The sequence below is a fragment of the Gymnogyps californianus genome, chromosome 13 (assembly GCF_018139145.2).
Source record: "Gymnogyps californianus isolate 813 chromosome 13, ASM1813914v2, whole genome shotgun sequence".
Lineage (NCBI taxonomy): Eukaryota > Metazoa > Chordata > Aves > Accipitriformes > Cathartidae > Gymnogyps > Gymnogyps californianus.
Window position 1 is genome coordinate 11934107 of NC_059483.1, and position 15879 is coordinate 11949985.

General features: G+C 41.3%; 1 protein-coding gene across 1 annotated transcript; it reads right to left on the minus strand.

The window, feature by feature from the left end:
* Positions 1-842: 842 nt before the first annotated feature.
* Positions 843-15740, minus strand: TMEM43 (transmembrane protein 43). The gene is made up of 12 exons (XM_050905019.1): positions 15664-15740; positions 14749-14898; positions 13546-13680; positions 12727-12821; positions 10763-10812; positions 8396-8465; positions 6566-6636; positions 6280-6401; positions 5585-5659; positions 5402-5503; positions 3758-3875; positions 843-2777 (listed from the first exon to the last, which is right to left on the minus strand). Exons 1-12 carry the CDS (start codon positions 15673-15675, stop codon positions 2575-2577), a joined length of 1203 nt encoding a protein of 400 aa, XP_050760976.1. The 5' UTR covers positions 15676-15740; the 3' UTR covers positions 843-2574.
* Between the last annotated feature and the right edge of the window lie 139 nt (positions 15741-15879).

Below are 15879 nucleotides of genomic sequence, written 5' to 3' on the forward strand. Positions count from 1 at the left end.
CTGCTTCCTAACTTGGGACACGCAGCACAGATACACGAAGTTATGAGTCTAGTGAGTATTTATAGTCAGCGGGGAAAGAGACAATAACATCTTCAGAGGGCAGGATCCTACTCCGCAGCTCCGTAGGCAGCCAGCTCTCCTCACCTAAGCATGCAAAAGATGAAAGAGTAAATACGCTTTAAGGGAGACCAAAGCGGAAAGGGAAGATGATTGACAGATCAGGTACATGTTGTGTCAGATTTTGGTAAGGAAGCAAGGGAAATACTGCTTCAGTTGTTTCTATAGAAATGTTGTTTGTGTACGTGCAAGGAATGCGAGCCTTGGCTCCGCCAGCACGCCTGGCCTGCGAAACAAGTTCTTGTCTGCAAAGGGAACCTTACTTTATTTTGCGTCATTCCTGCGCACACACTAGTATGCAAGACAAAAGTATTTTAAGCTGTTGAATGCATAGGTAAACCCCCAGTCTCTGTAAAAATACAAGAGGCTGTATCCAGTCAGGTTGAACCATCATATTTTTCAAATAATCTTATGGAGGCAAGGAAGTTACTGTTACTGAAGTAGTCAGTAATGGGGAGTAAAACCACGGTAGGCTGGGATCAGCCTTTCACCACATAGAAGGACACAGAGCAGACAGCAGCTGTGCTGTTATTAGGAACTTGCTTCCCAAAGTGGGGAAATATTTGCAGGATAAACAAAACCCAACCGTGCATTTATCTCAACCAACAATAGAAAACTAGTTCATGTGGAAGCTACGAGCTAATCCTCCATGTACCTGGATACTATTCCTGGACATGAAACGTGCAATACTTAAATGTAATAAAAAAGAAGCCTACAGACCAACCTTTTGAAAATTGTATTTTATTAAATATACAAAAGCTCAGCACTTCTGTAAAAAATTGTATCATCTTCATCTCTAATAGGGTAATGCTGGTTAGCTTCCTGCATCATTGGTAAAGCAGCAGTGCAGCACCTGCTGTTCTCCCCAGCGGAGCGCAGTTCTTAATCGATGGAGCAGAAGTTGGTGTTAGCGAGCAGCAGGAAGAGTGCGCAGTATCGCTAACGCCTCTCAGCTGCATGCGTGACACCCCTTGCACTTCTATAACCTTTCACTCACTACTGCTGCTTTTACCAGCAGAACCGAGCCATGACACTGAATTGACAGCATTCAAATACCAGAATGAAAAGAATTAAGGCTAATAAAGTAATTACTACTTATCAAAATATTTATGATTTATAACTCAGCTCTCTATTTCAGTACCATTTGTAGCAAACATTTGCTTCTATGTATGTTCAAATTAAGTTCCTTTGGTATGGGGAACACATCTCTCCTGACGGTCATAACTGGATTTCATAAATGAAGACATTCTTTTTGTACTGAATTGTGTATACTTACAGAAAAAAAACCCGCTGTGGTGTAGGAAGGGCACATCTGGAAGCCAGACACTAGCTAGGTGGAGACTTAAGAACAGTACAAGATAGTCTCTAATCTCAAGTACTGGTTACAGCAGAAATACGTAAACATAAGCCATCACAACACTACAAGGCGGCATTCCTCTAACATGATATAAAGCTCCAAATTTAGGCTACTAAAGTCTATGAAATCTAATCAGGCAAAAATATTTTCATTATTTAATTTCATGGAGTATGTTCATTGTCCTTGCTAAGTGAAATTCAAGAAAGAAACAGTATACATAGCAAAAAAACTCCAAATATTTTAAAGAATATACATTCAATTATAAAAGTTAATTTTGTTTCAAGGCAGCAGGTTTTATTTTTAAAGGTTGGTGACCTCTGAGTATCCCCTTAAATAAGTGCAATTCGAAGTTAAATTTTTGAAATAGTTATGCAATGGTATAGTCCACACTACCATTTTGGATGCTTAACCAAGAACAACTTCAGAGACTTTTAAAAAGTTGGGGGAAATCAATGCTTTCTGACAAATCTGCCCTACCTCAGAGCACTGCTAACTTGGCCGCTCGTTATTTCAAGTTACTTTGAAAATCCTCAGTCCAAAAGCATACATTTTATGTAAGTACTGTGTGAAATTCGACTAAGTTGTGGTTTTCCTTTGAACATGTACACTTCCAAATGCATCAGCCACAGAAGTGTACATGACTGTGCACAGAAGAAAAGGCAGGAGAGGGAGGGTTTGTCAGAGACGGGTACACGCACGTATTTCCTAAGGTTATCTGATCACGGTCCATGTGATGAAGCTGGCACTTTCTCCCTAATGCACACGGTGCCCCACCTGTCAGCGAGGACTTGCCAGTTCTCAAATCAGGGGGAATTAGTAAGCGGTACAAATCTGCTTGTTCACTAACTTACAATCAATACAGACACTCCAAAATGCTTTTTTTCCCCAAAGTCGATGTCATTGACTTCCTACAAACAGCATCCTGTAGTCATTTTTTTCATGGATAACGTGTATCAGCCACCACATTCAAGCCCCCTCCCCAATTCTTGGTGCACGTTGCTGAACTGTGATATGCTGTAAGCTTTCTGCAGTAACCGGGACAGAAATGCACTTGAAAAGCTTCTAGCCAGGATACAGCACAAAACCCGACCGCCTCCTTCTCACTGCTGCTTCTTTGGTGGAACACGCGATTTCGCAACCACAATTGGAACTACAGAGAGCAACCCGATCAGAAAAGCCCAGAGAGGGCGGTAGAAGAGCCAGCCGATGGAGATGGTCAGGAGCGACAGCGAACTGGCTAGGCAGAAGGCAAATGCTTTTAATCCGATGTTAACCAGATCTCTCACAACAGGAAACCAGTCCACTGCAGAAAGAATTAAACAAGGGAAAGAGTAGTTGAGAAGATGATAGTTTAAAAGGAAGTCTTATTCATGCCTAGGATTTGCACGCTAATTATTGCAATCAAAAGACAGACTCAAATTACTTATCAAGAGCACTGGATAAGGCATTTCAGCAGAGTATCCTCAAGGCATTTGATAATTAAGCAACAGCTAAACATCTAAGACAATGGTATCCTCAACTCTTCAGACAGGAAGCAATCCAAAATTAAGTCTGAAGTCTTGTCCAAGGCTTGAGAGGCAGAGAAAACTGATAGCCTTGCAGCTATGGAACAAGTCTAGGGCAACTGATACAATATGCTAGCACAAAAATTAATTTCTGGCAACAATAAATCTTGCAGTAGCATGTATATGGATAAATAAATACGAAAAAAAAAGAGTTCACAGCCACAAAGCAAATGATAGCTTTGATGTCTGAAGTTTATATAAGTTTGAGGCACTGTCCTGCTTTTCTCTAAGTTTTTATTCCAACATTTTTCTACGTTAAAAGGATAAATGAAAACTTTCTTTGCTGTCTGTTCACAGTAGTGTAGAATAACCAGACAACAAAGACATGTTACTATACAACTACTAGTAAAGACCTGTTGGGGGGACCACTTGTGTATGGGTGTAGAAAGTAATTGGATTGCAGCACCCTGAGTTAGACTTGAAAGAACCAGCTGGTGTGCTTCAACTTCTGATTTTGGTAAGCACTGGGCTGGGATCTTCTGAGACTGGCAATAGATATTTGCATGGTTTTTTTTAATGCTCACAAAGCAACCATCCAGTTCTGGGATCCTGTTTACCTGCAATTGCCTACAGTGACTTTCAGATCCAATCCAATCTGAGTTCAAACCAGATTCCTCCTGACCTCCAAATTAGTTAATTGCATATGTGAGCAAGAGAGGACTCTCTAGGGATTATGATCCTATTTCTAAATCATTTTACCTTTCTGTAAAAAACTTACCCAAAGTGTAAAAGATTCGGGTCATTAGGCTGATGCCTACAAACATTGCCAGCCAGCCCGCTGCACGGAGGGCCCAGGTCTTCATGGTGTTACTCTCATGCTCTTTCTGAAACACTTCCTGAAAGCAAACACCATTACATGCAGCCTGTTTCTTAATTTCTTTTGAGATCCTCTTGATTCCAGGGTATTATGAGCAAATCAGAGCCAACAGCATTTTAGGAGTACAGATTCTCTCGTAGAAGATCTATTGCAACTCATTCTGCAGGGTCTTTTTGTGCAGTATTGCAGCACACGACGATAGATTTCGAAGTGCAGCACAAGGGAAACCAGCATTTTTCTAAATTAAGACAGCTAAACAAGCACTGTTCAACACTATAACCACAGGCAGAAAGCACACAGTTTTTGCTGCAAATGGATACATTCAACATTACGGTGGAAAATAAGACACTAATAAGTAAATGTGATAAAGGGGGAACAATCTGACTTCAGTATGTTTGGAGGAAGAGAGAAAAGCCAACAATATCCACTGATGGCTGAAGGAAAGGTGTATGAAAGCAAGCAAGCAGTATGCAGGGAAGAAAAGATAAAAGGTATGTGTATATTTCATCATGCAAAGCAAAGCATCTATTTGCAAGAATTTTCAGTAAGATTTTTTCAAAATGGGTTGTGTGCCCCTCTGGCTCTATAAAACGTACACATGAAGATGGCTAAGACATAATAAAGCACTTAATGGGAAAAGACACATATGACTGATTGATTACTTGTACATACAAGTACTCCATGAATTATTCATTTGTAGTGAGTTAATTTCCAATGAACTAAAATTCTATCTAAGGAAGATTCAGAGCTCACAGCAGAGAGCTGATTCTACTGCTACTCTCTTTCAACTCAAAACAAAAGCCTTTTTAACTGCTTTTGGGAGCTCCTGTAAATTCTTGACATCTGGGATTTTTGCAGCAGGGCATGAAATAATCATTAACGGAAACAAACCTACTAAAAGGAGTAAATGAATCACCAAATTGCTGGAGCATGCAGGATTTATTGGAGCATAATGCTCTGCCTGAAGGTTCTTTCTCAGCCAGAACAGCAATAAACATTTCAAACAAGCCTAAACTGCTGTTATTAGAAGCTGAAGAGAGGATAGCTCCTACGGTTTGTTTAATTAAAGCCTGATTTTTACTATTTTTACATACGACCTTTTCAAAAGCATGTGCTTGCATGTGTAAGTGGGAAACTACCAAAGAGCAAATAAAAGCAAAATAAGAAGGCACAGAAACAGCCTTTAAAGCAAAGGATGTTCAGCAGCAACACAAGGGGATCTTAGAAAAATAAATATATAGCTACTTTAGCCACAGTTCCTTTTTAAAATTAAAAAAACCACCAGGAATAACTATAGCCAAATTATGTACTGCTAGTGGGTGAAGCACAGCATTTTGCTGCAGCACAAAGAACATGCAGAAACCTGGAAGGCAAACACAGGCTATAACGCGTTGTCCTAGAAAAAGGAGAGAGAAAAGCCAATGTTTACATTGAGTATCTCCTCCTCTAGAGCAGGTCTGAAGGAGAATGAGAGCTTACTCCCCTGCTGCTTCTGCACTACCATCTCCAATTTTAACCCTTCACTTGTACAGTGTGGTATCTCACCTCCACAGAGAGATCTCCAGGGTACAGAATCTGCAGGACATCTCCAGACTTGGTATGATATGGAACCAGTTGATCGCCTTGCTGGCGAGCAATCACAGTCACCTTGGAAGAAATGGAAAAATATTTACTGGTTACTAAGTTGGGAACAGAGTTTGCAAAATACAGAAAGAGCTGAAGATTCACCTTATCAGCAGAGCCCAAATGGGGGTCATCTCCGCTCAGACCTGCATAGAAGAACGAGACACGAAGGTCTCCTACCTACAAACAAGAGAATATTAGAAGTCAAGAAAGATTTCTTTACAAAGGAGAATCACAGGAAATACAACTCTGCATGGGAACACCCTTTAGGTATCAACACTTTTTCTGAATGTTTATGTCAAGCCAGAGGATACCCAGAATGACTTCCAAGCTGTACTTTTTTCAGGCCTACTTGATAGCCGAAACAGGATAGCTCAAATGCTGTTTTGCAATACCCCCTCTGATTTAGCTGCAGGAGCACATTAACACCAATGAGATTCTATGTTCATCCCTTGTCATTTCATCTTTTGGCAGAGGAGGGCAGGCAGCACAAGCTGACAACAAGCTATTTCACTCTACTCCATTCAGTACAGCAAGGCAGAGGTAGAACCCACCTCCCAGCACCATCCCGTGTCTTTCCATTTAAAAGCATGGCAGACCCAAGAAAACAGAAGACAAAGAAGCAGGATCAGAAGCTTCCTGCAAGAGAAGCACTCATGCTGAAAGACTGTACTAATGGTGTCATCCTATATGATGGTCTGCACTCCAATTTCTACATATTTAAATAGAAATGGGACACGCCCCAACTTTCTTTTTCACATAACAGTAATCACTGCTTTGGTTTATCTTTCTCGTCTTACTTCTGGACGCCTGGGGTTCTCGCTGTGGTAAAAGTAATCTCCTCCTCGGGTAACATCAGCATGTGGATCCTCAAGGTTTGACAAGCTCAACTGCTTGAAGTCATCAATTTTATCCACAAGACCTAAGCAGAATAAAGACGCAAGCTCAGGTCCAGTGTCTAACTTGGAACAGCCAATTTGCTGGCTGGCTTCCTGATTATCACTTGAAATGACCATCATTGTGGAAAGAACAAAAGTCCACTGCTGATGCAACGGCAGACACAAAGCCAGTACAAGCAATCCTTACCCTTGGAAAGAACAAAGCTGCCAACCTGGACGTTAGGAGAAACAGCAGTGAAAGACTCCACAGCCATGGCACTGAGGAACAGAGAGAGTCCCTGATTAGTCCCAGAATTACGATCAAACTCTTGATTTGCAGTATGTAATATACAGCACATAAAAGGTACTATGTCAAACATCAGGAGATGTTCAAAGAGCTAAATGGCTGTCATGATGTGAAAACAAATCCATCAAGAAACTGTGTCCAGACTTCATAGTGTTGGAGCCACTAAAATAAGTTAAGACAAGATACGACTGTCTCATCCCCTGGCCTGACCTTCCATTCACACCATAGGATTTCCCTAGTTTTTTCTGTACTGAACCTGTAATGGGCTGAAATGGAATTCAGCTCCTAGGAAGCTGTTCAGTGGTGATATAGAGGTTTTGAGTGACAATGAATTAATCACGTTCCTAGATGAATTCCTGCAACATTTAACTACACTCATAAATGCACTTTATTTCTACCCTGAATTTTATTTAGCTTCCACTGTCAACTGTTAGATCTTACCTGCTAAATTAAGAAAACTAGATCATAAACCTTCTCCATATAAAGATACTTCTACATCATGGCCAAGTTAATTAAATTGCAAACTCAGGAATCCATTACAGGCTTCACTTCATTCTCGTAAGTAGTACTACTAAAATTTCCTTGGCAGTAAACAACAGATTTTCACAAATGTCTAAATCACATAAAAAGATAAGATGGATGAATTCTAAAGTTCAGCATGTCTGCATGCACCGTGCTGTCTCATGCAAGGATCCACCAGTTATGCTCAGTCTCCTTGGTTTGTACCAATACACTCAGATGAAATGTTCTTAGCTGCAGCACTTTTTAAGTTATGTACTGCAATAGCACCAAATCAAAAATGTTTCTTACTCTCAATTGGAGATCTGCATTTATTGGAGAAGGCTTGGAGAATTTTCATTAACAAAAAAGTGTGCATGGGGAGGAGAGACAAAGCAAGTATGTTATCTGTGCATCCTTTTTTCCATTGTCTCTCGTCTAAACAAGTCTGCTAGTTGGGACCTATAATCAGAAACACATAGATCTTTGCTTTCCTTCCTTAAGTAGTACTTCCAAATAAAGGGCAGTGTATTTGGGTGAGCCCACAGACAAAACAAAGTTCTGGAGATTTTGCAAAGTTCAAACTTTTATTAAAATCCTGGTCCTACTATCTCTCCGGCTGTATTTTTCACTCACACATAATGTTTTTTGCCAGATGCCATCCTGCATCCTAAGGAACCAAGCAGGTGCTGTGAGAATGACAAGCAAGCTAAAACTTAGCATTAAAAATGGCACATTGTAGTGTAACTAAAATGCTGCAGATGAGAGATATATGAAACAAATTATATATGGGCAATTGCCGCAAATAAGCCTGTGAGCTCATGCATGCTAGCTTAGAAAAAGCAGCATGCAAGTGGTGTGACAAGCTCATGGGATGCCTGCTATTCTAACCCTGTACTTGTAATAGGAGAAAGAATTAGTAATAGACTGCACTAACAGACAACAGAAGTCAGAAAGGAACCCATTCAAGTTCTCCTACATGGAGACCACATGGGCCAGAGGTAATATAATAATAGCCTGACATCCAGCCATTAGTAATGGATAGCTTAATTCTGGTTCCACCAGGCAGCTTTGAACTGCTCTCTAATTTCTCTATGCCTTAGTTCTCCCAACTACCAAAAGACCAACAGTTTCCATCTACTTCCCTGTGTCATGAAGATTAGTCATTTAGCTCTCATCTTTGATCAGATACAGTGACAGAATCTAGAGGGACTGTGCCAGGTGGTACATTACCTAGGGTTTTTGTGTCCAATTTCTCGATCAAAGTTTCTGCTGTTCACAACTTCTGATTTCCACTCAGTATCTAAAGAAAATTATATGAAGGTTGAGGCAAAGACAGGAAGAATTGCCACTCGGATCTTAGTTACTGAAGACACCTCTCAATCAATTAATCAGTTCTAAGTTACACTTCTAGTAATACTGTTTACATCCAGGTATGTATGTGATAGTCTGTACTGATACTTAAATCCATCCTCCTAGCATATTAACAAGGAATGGCAGGATTTAGGAAAAAAAGTATTTCAAGTTTTGTATTGTACAAGTATTGTAGCTCAACTTCGCACAGTGGGAGCTTTGCTGTTGGCATCTTCCATGATCAGGCTTTGATTCCTGGCTCCACTCTTGGGGAATAATCTGGTTTTGTGAGGAAAGGCTGTGAGCTCTGCTGGAACTAGCAGATTTCAGTGCAGTCAAGCAACAGAAGAGATGGTACCTGTATGTGCCACTCTCAAAAATGCATAATGCTGCCTTTGCTCGGGCCACAGCAGCCTTCCCACATCCCCAGAACAGTCTCCAGTAGGTTCCTTATAACTCCTACAAAACTAGAGTCCCTTTTTTGAGCAGCTTCCATATTAAATATAGCTTTCTCTACTTCCATGAAGGAGAGGAAGGAAAGGGAGTTTAGTTAAACAGTGGAGTAGGTATCATTGTAAGCGATATTCTGGTGTATTGGGTATGTGGAAAGATTTTGGTAGTGCGGGGGTGCTGCAGGGGTGGTCTCTGTGGGAAGAGGGGTCTCTGCATTGGACACAACTGGCTCCACATCAAACCCACTGCAGGCCACCGCTGAGCCCATCAGTGAAGTCTGGGGCACTTCTGTGAAAACATTTTTAAGAAAGGGCAGAAAACACCAAATGCAGAAGGGAGGGAACAAAAAGGAGTAAGAAAAAACAGAGGGAACACCAAAGTCTGAGGAGGAGGTGCTCCACAGCAGAGCAGATATTCACTGCAGCATGGAGAAAGTCCATGCTGGAGCAGGGGAAAAGTGTGAGAAGGAAAGAGTGTCAGAGAGAAACCACTATGTACTGGCTGTAAACCTACCCCCATCCCCTCCACTGCTCGCTGCCCCACTAAAGGGAGTGAGTGTAACCTGTGGTGATAACAAGGGCGGAGGAGCAAGGGGAGAGGAGTCTGGAGTGAAGTTGAGCCTGGGAAAAGGTAAGAGCAAATGTGTTTTGCCAACACCAATTAGTAATTTGCCAATCAGTAATTAAATATTTATTTTAATTAACAATAAATTAAGTTAATTTTCCCCAAGTCGAGTCTGTTTTGCCCACAATGGTAATTGGTAAGCAGTCTGCCTATCTTTATTTCTACCCACAAGCTCTCTCATTCCTGTTCTTCCCAATCTCTTCCCCAGTCCCGCTGAGGGGGAGAGTAAGCAAGCAGCTGTGTGGGCCCTTGGCTGCCAGCCAAGGCTAACCCACCACATCTAATAATATACAGACTTTTACTGGACAGAATCCATCAATCTTGAGAGGGCAGCTGTTTTTTTAAATGGCATTTCTTTTTGTTCCCTGCCACTGTAAGGCTGTTTTTCACAGCTCACAACCACTAGCTTTGCTCCTTATGTATCTCCATGCTGCGGGGTCCCATGCTGAGCTGGGGTATTTTTATGATCACACCCAGAAACTCCTGCACACCCACGTTACAGGTCCATGTGCTTTAATCAGAGATAAATGAAGCACAGAGACCAATCTCCAGACATACGATGACTCAGAGTATTTTTCTGCCACTGGGTAGATCGGAATAATGCTCTCAGTTCTGCTCCTGCCAAAAAAGCATTTGGCAAAAGCCACAGCGCACATCAGAAGGTGCTGGTGGTTTTCACTAGCTGGTGTCAACACCTAAACAGATCCTCAACAGGCTGTCTTACAGGCTGGAGCTACACTGTTCTTCCCTGTCTATTCTCTTCTGCTCATGCCTGACATATGCCCAATTACTCCACTTTTGAAGAGTAATCTCAGGTGTAGCTTTGAACACACTCCCATCTCTGCCCATCTCCTGTCACTGAGGACCTTATGGGTCCTGTCTCCAGAGCATCCTATCCCTGGATGCTGCTTGAACCTCTAGGAGTTCCAAGACAAGGCTTTCTGTAGTAGTTGCTTGCTAACAGCACACCTCCTTTCACCTCAGTTACCTCAAGAAAGGGAGGTCCTGCCATTTGTTTAGGAAACAGAATTTTTGCTTATTTCTTCACATTCCTTTCCTTTCTTTCCCAACAAGAAAATATAGGGTTTACAACAAAAATCAAAATACACACACATAGAAGTCCAAAGTTACATGCATAAAAGAAAAGGAACTTTCTGTTGCTCAACTTACTGTATGAATACTTTGTCTCTTTCTTAATCTCACCATTCTCTTCATATTCCCTGCAGAGAAAAGGAGTGGGATGAGAACCAAAACAGTGTACACACACCCCTGCTCAGGGCAGAATACACTTTACAAATGAAATGCACAGACAGCTCACTGGCAACACAAACTTATCTTTACGAGTAAACTAACTCTTCTCTGAACTACCTATTCTGAAGACACAGATTCTCTGTACAAGGAGAAAACTACACACAAATGCTAAACAGCCACAACCCTTTTATTCCCATATTGCCAACAGGGAGGTGTTGACTAGATCGATGTGGAACAACCAGTATTAAAGACAGTGAGACAAGCTGCCCTAAATCAACAAGTCTTTTACAGATGCTGCACCATAAGCATGTTAAAACTGAGAAGTTATTTTTCACACCTTCACAACCTCTGATTTTTTTTTTGTATGACACAAAAGACATTTGGAACGTGAGTTCTGTGGAGTCAGACCTGCATAATAACTAATAACTTTTATACTACTGTCAGTGGAATTATTATTAATAACAGAAATATTTTTCCCCTGCTACTTGCAACTATTAGCAGAGTAGCTAACATCTCATTACAGTTTTGTAAATCCCCTTGAAAAGGTACCTAGACTGCAATATTGCCAGTTACAAACTAATCTGAGTGTCTCTCAAGCAACTAAAATCTGCAGTTTACTTTCACAGCTAGAAATTAATGTTGGCTTTTGATTATTAAGGACAAGGGGTAGCAGAGTCTTCTAAAAATCGAAAAATCATGTCTTGGTTTAATTAAGTACTTCAATTTGCACACGTATGAAGTACCAAAGAAATTAAGAGATTTCCCTCATAGTCACGTGCCAAAAAGTCTCAATTGTCCACAAGTCTGAGAAAAGAATCTGACTTCTAGATTCAATTGGATACAATAGGGTTTTTTAATTGCTTTGAAATATTCTAGTGTATGTTAGGCTGTAGGTATCAACCAGGCAGTTTTTGGGTCAATGGGTTTATCAGATTTTATTCTGGAATTCATAACTGAAATTGCTGGGTTTGCTTACTTTTCTAACAGAAGTTAAGACCCCTTTGGGAGATTTAAAAAACAACCACCACAACTGATCAACCAAAAAAACCCAGCAAGTAAATCATTGTCATTGTGGAAGAAAGGAAGATAGCCAAGGGAAAATATGATGAAGCTTCTGGAATCTTTTTGTATTTCCTTTTTGAGGACAGGGAAAAAAATGGGCTTGAGGGTCCATGATCAAGTTTTAGAGAACGGCAGCAGGAAAGGCTTAGCAGATGCAGGGAAAAAGAGGATTATGAAATTTTATTTGAAAAAATTCAGGACCAGGTATTTTGGGATAATGGTTTTGATTCTGCTAATCAACTAGCAGGCAGGGAGTATTATGGGGGTGGAGTTACAGAAATCCTGATGGGCAGAAAGTACATCAATAAATAAAAGAAGCTTTAGGAACATCAGAAAGGATAGAAATCAAGTGAGTCTGTGGGAAAAACATGAGTGTTTTTTTTTTTCTTTTTCATAAATTGGTAAAGATCTTTGAATTCTGTTGACAACACATATGAGAGAAAATAGATCAATGGGCTCTGAGGTGGCTCAGCATCAGACAAGAATAAGGAAAACAAAAAACCACAGCTGCAGCATGGAGGCCAAGAAACCCCATATGAAGTTACACAAAATCAGGAAGTGGAAACATTTGATAAAAGGCCTTGGATGTTACCCAAATTTTATCAGATGCAAATTCTGCAGCATAGACCATCTACAAGACCTGACATCTCCAAGGAAATTAAAGTGACTCTCTAAAAAACCCAGGAGCTCTAGAATTCTCCTACCATAAAGACTTGTTGGGTTTTTTTTTGTTTGGGGATGGGGACAAAAAAAAAAAATGTGATGGGATCCTATTAATACAGCAGCTTTATAAACAACATTTAAAGATTTCTTTCACTTACCTGGACTCTTCATATTCTACCCATTGGTACATTTCCACATTACGCTTAAGTTTGACGGCCTGGATGGAGAGCCCATAGCTAGGGTCAAACAAAGGCTATTTAAAAATTAAAGAAAATATAAGTCAGTATAAATGCTGTACCTCACAAACTCAAACACTGTACTTTTATTATCAAACCCATTTACATACCTTACTGTACATAGTTAGTACTATCTTACACACAGCTGAATATAGAATAAATGTTATGAAGACAAAAAGGAGCATCTCTTTATATCACTGATAAATTTCACCTAAAGAATCATCATCAAAAATTACTGCAATAGTGAAGAATAAAACCAGGAATACTGGCTAATGGTATGCAGGCTTAAGTGTTTAAGCCAGGGAGAGGTTTTATTTTGCTGGAAGCTACCATGCTGTGTTACCTTCTGCAATGTAGGCTGACCACGGAAAATGACATCGCTGCTGGAAAGTGAGAACTTGCAGAGCCTCTGTACTGCAAAAGCCTGAAGACTTTACAATATCATGAATAAACAACAAGTTCCCTATACAAAGGGGAATTGAAATTATCCACCAAAGGCAGTAGGAGGGTAAACACAGCTAGAGGTAGCATGTTGCTTGGGAGTAGGGAGACCAAGGCTGTACAGCATCTCCCTGATTCCGGGCCAAGAACCAAAGCTTGGGTGGTAGCCGGCAATGCTTACAGAGGAGGAGAGAAGCTACATGTCTCCTCCCTGGATATCAAACATAATTTTAATTGGCAAAGACTTTCCTACCCTCCAAGCCTGAAATACACATATCTTCAAGATACTATTTTATTTACCTTAGATGTACTCAGAGCGCCAGCTAAGTGCACCAATCTCCCTTCATTCTGCTGAGACATGCTGTGGATGCTGTCAAGAGGGATCACAAGAGAAAGTCCCTCATCAAGAGATTTGGCTGTCCTTAAAGCTCGTCCCTGCAATCAAGAAAAGCAAAATCAAGTTGTGGGGAATCAACGGTACCGCAGTGTTTTGTGAAAAAGGTTAGCAGACAAGTGACCTGAAGACTGCAAGGAATGCTTGTATATTTAGCCTCACAGAAGTCATATTCTCGAAACACGCTTGTACTTCTACGCTCTCTTTCTCTGTGTGACCGAGTTTGGGGCAGTACTTCTTACCCATGCAGCATGACCATTAACATTGACTAAGCTCCTCAAACATACATAGATTATTCCCACAAGGGTCTAAAATTATTGCTCCTCACCTCTTACCTTGTTCGTTGTTCATGAATAACTGCAAAAATTATGCCAATTATGGTCCTTTTTCCATAGACTCATATAACTACTTGGCAGAAGTTTTCCTTACCTTACCGTCATGTTACAATGTGCTTTTTCCTGCAAAGTCACCAAAATTGGGAGTAGTTCTCTTTCCTCTTGTAGAGGTATAAAAGGAAGTCTTAGGTGAAAATTCACAGAATTCTGCTCCCCCACTCCAAAACTGCCAAAAGCATGTATGTTTGCAACAGTAGGGTGTTAGGATTCCCTGCTTACTTTAATTATTTTTTCAATCTAAACCCAAGACATAAAATAACACTGAGAATAATTAGCACCCTCAATTTTGCAACATGGAGTATGAATTCCTTTAACGCAATTATAACAACAATAGAAATGAGGACCCTATGTTATCCCAAGAAAAGAGAGAAGACTGGAACGTGGCTGGCTCATACAACCCTCTTTCAATAATACTACAGCCTGTTTCTGCGTCAGCTCACAAGTTTTGGATCTTATCTCTCATCACACACTGCCACTGTCTCTACTACACTCAGTTCTACAGAAGTACTATCTGTGGCCCTGTGATTTCTCTCTTCTGTTATATCCCAAGCATAAGCACCAGGCTCTCCAGACATAATGTCCTCTTCTCATGGATGAAGTAATAAAGCTTTAACATGACCATTTTACTACGCCTATAAATGCAAAATTAGTTGAATGTCACCTCAGCTGTGACATTTTAAAGCTGTGTACAAACACTGTCAGTATTTCACTTACTTCATTGGTAAAAAGAAGGTAGAAAGACAGAAGAAATGTCACAAGTCCCATCAACATGCCTCCAGAAGTCTCGCTGAGTCTCTCCAGGAACCCTGGTTTGGACTCACTTGTGATTTTAACATGTTCTTTTCTGCTGCCTGTGTCAGAGAACTGGTGGAGATAAACCAAAAATGCAATATTGGTGTGAAAAGGGAAGGCATTCTGTTTCAAAATAAGTCTTTCAGCTTTGTTAATACTGCTGCTCTACAGAGTAGCACCTCTTGCCTAGGACCAAAATTTTCCCACACTTATTAAATGCCTCATCACACTTGATACCAGAAATACAGTCAATAAAGAAAACTCAAGCCTGATGGAAAAAACAATTTATATGATAGTGGTTCAGCACATTCCTTCAAGCTTTCTTCAGTCTGTCTCTAGGTTCCCTATTTGGTGTCCACATCCCGCATTCGGGCCATGACAAATTGAGTAATACTCCTGAATTCCAGACCAGCTAAAACATGGCTATAAATAACAAGTTACATTTTACCTCACCAGTGGAAAAGTGCCTGCATACTTTATAATAATTCCACCTTGGGCAACAAAAAGAGATAGCTTAAAACAAAATTGCTATTGCTGTCCTAGCCAGGACCACATTAAAGCATGAAAGCCCAGGGGTTTATCTGTACATACACTAGCTGTGGGGAATAACCAAGGAGTAACTTCAGATTAGCACACGTAGCCAAGAGAGGAGGTGAGGCTTCTCTTTTGCTCATCTCGAGATGCCAGGGGGGATGTGACAGCGGCCCCTCCGCTGCACAGGGCCCCTCACCTCAGACAGGCCACCCCGGGGGAGCGGCCGGAGAGTGAACAGGCCGACCCGGGGGACCGTCACACGCAGCGCGGAGCAACGGCAGGACCGGCCCGAGCAGCACTTACATTCCTCGACATCTTGAGCCTCTTGCCCTCGCCGGGTACCACCCCGGACAGACAACAGGAACCGCCGCAAGAACCGCGCACCGACAGTCGCCCGCAGCCGCGCCCTCCTCCTCAGGGCTCACCCTGCCCTCCCGCCTCCGAGCAGCTCCCCGCCCGGGGCGCCGCCGCAATGCATACCGGGACACGTAGTTCCCGCCTGAAAAATGCCCAGGCGCG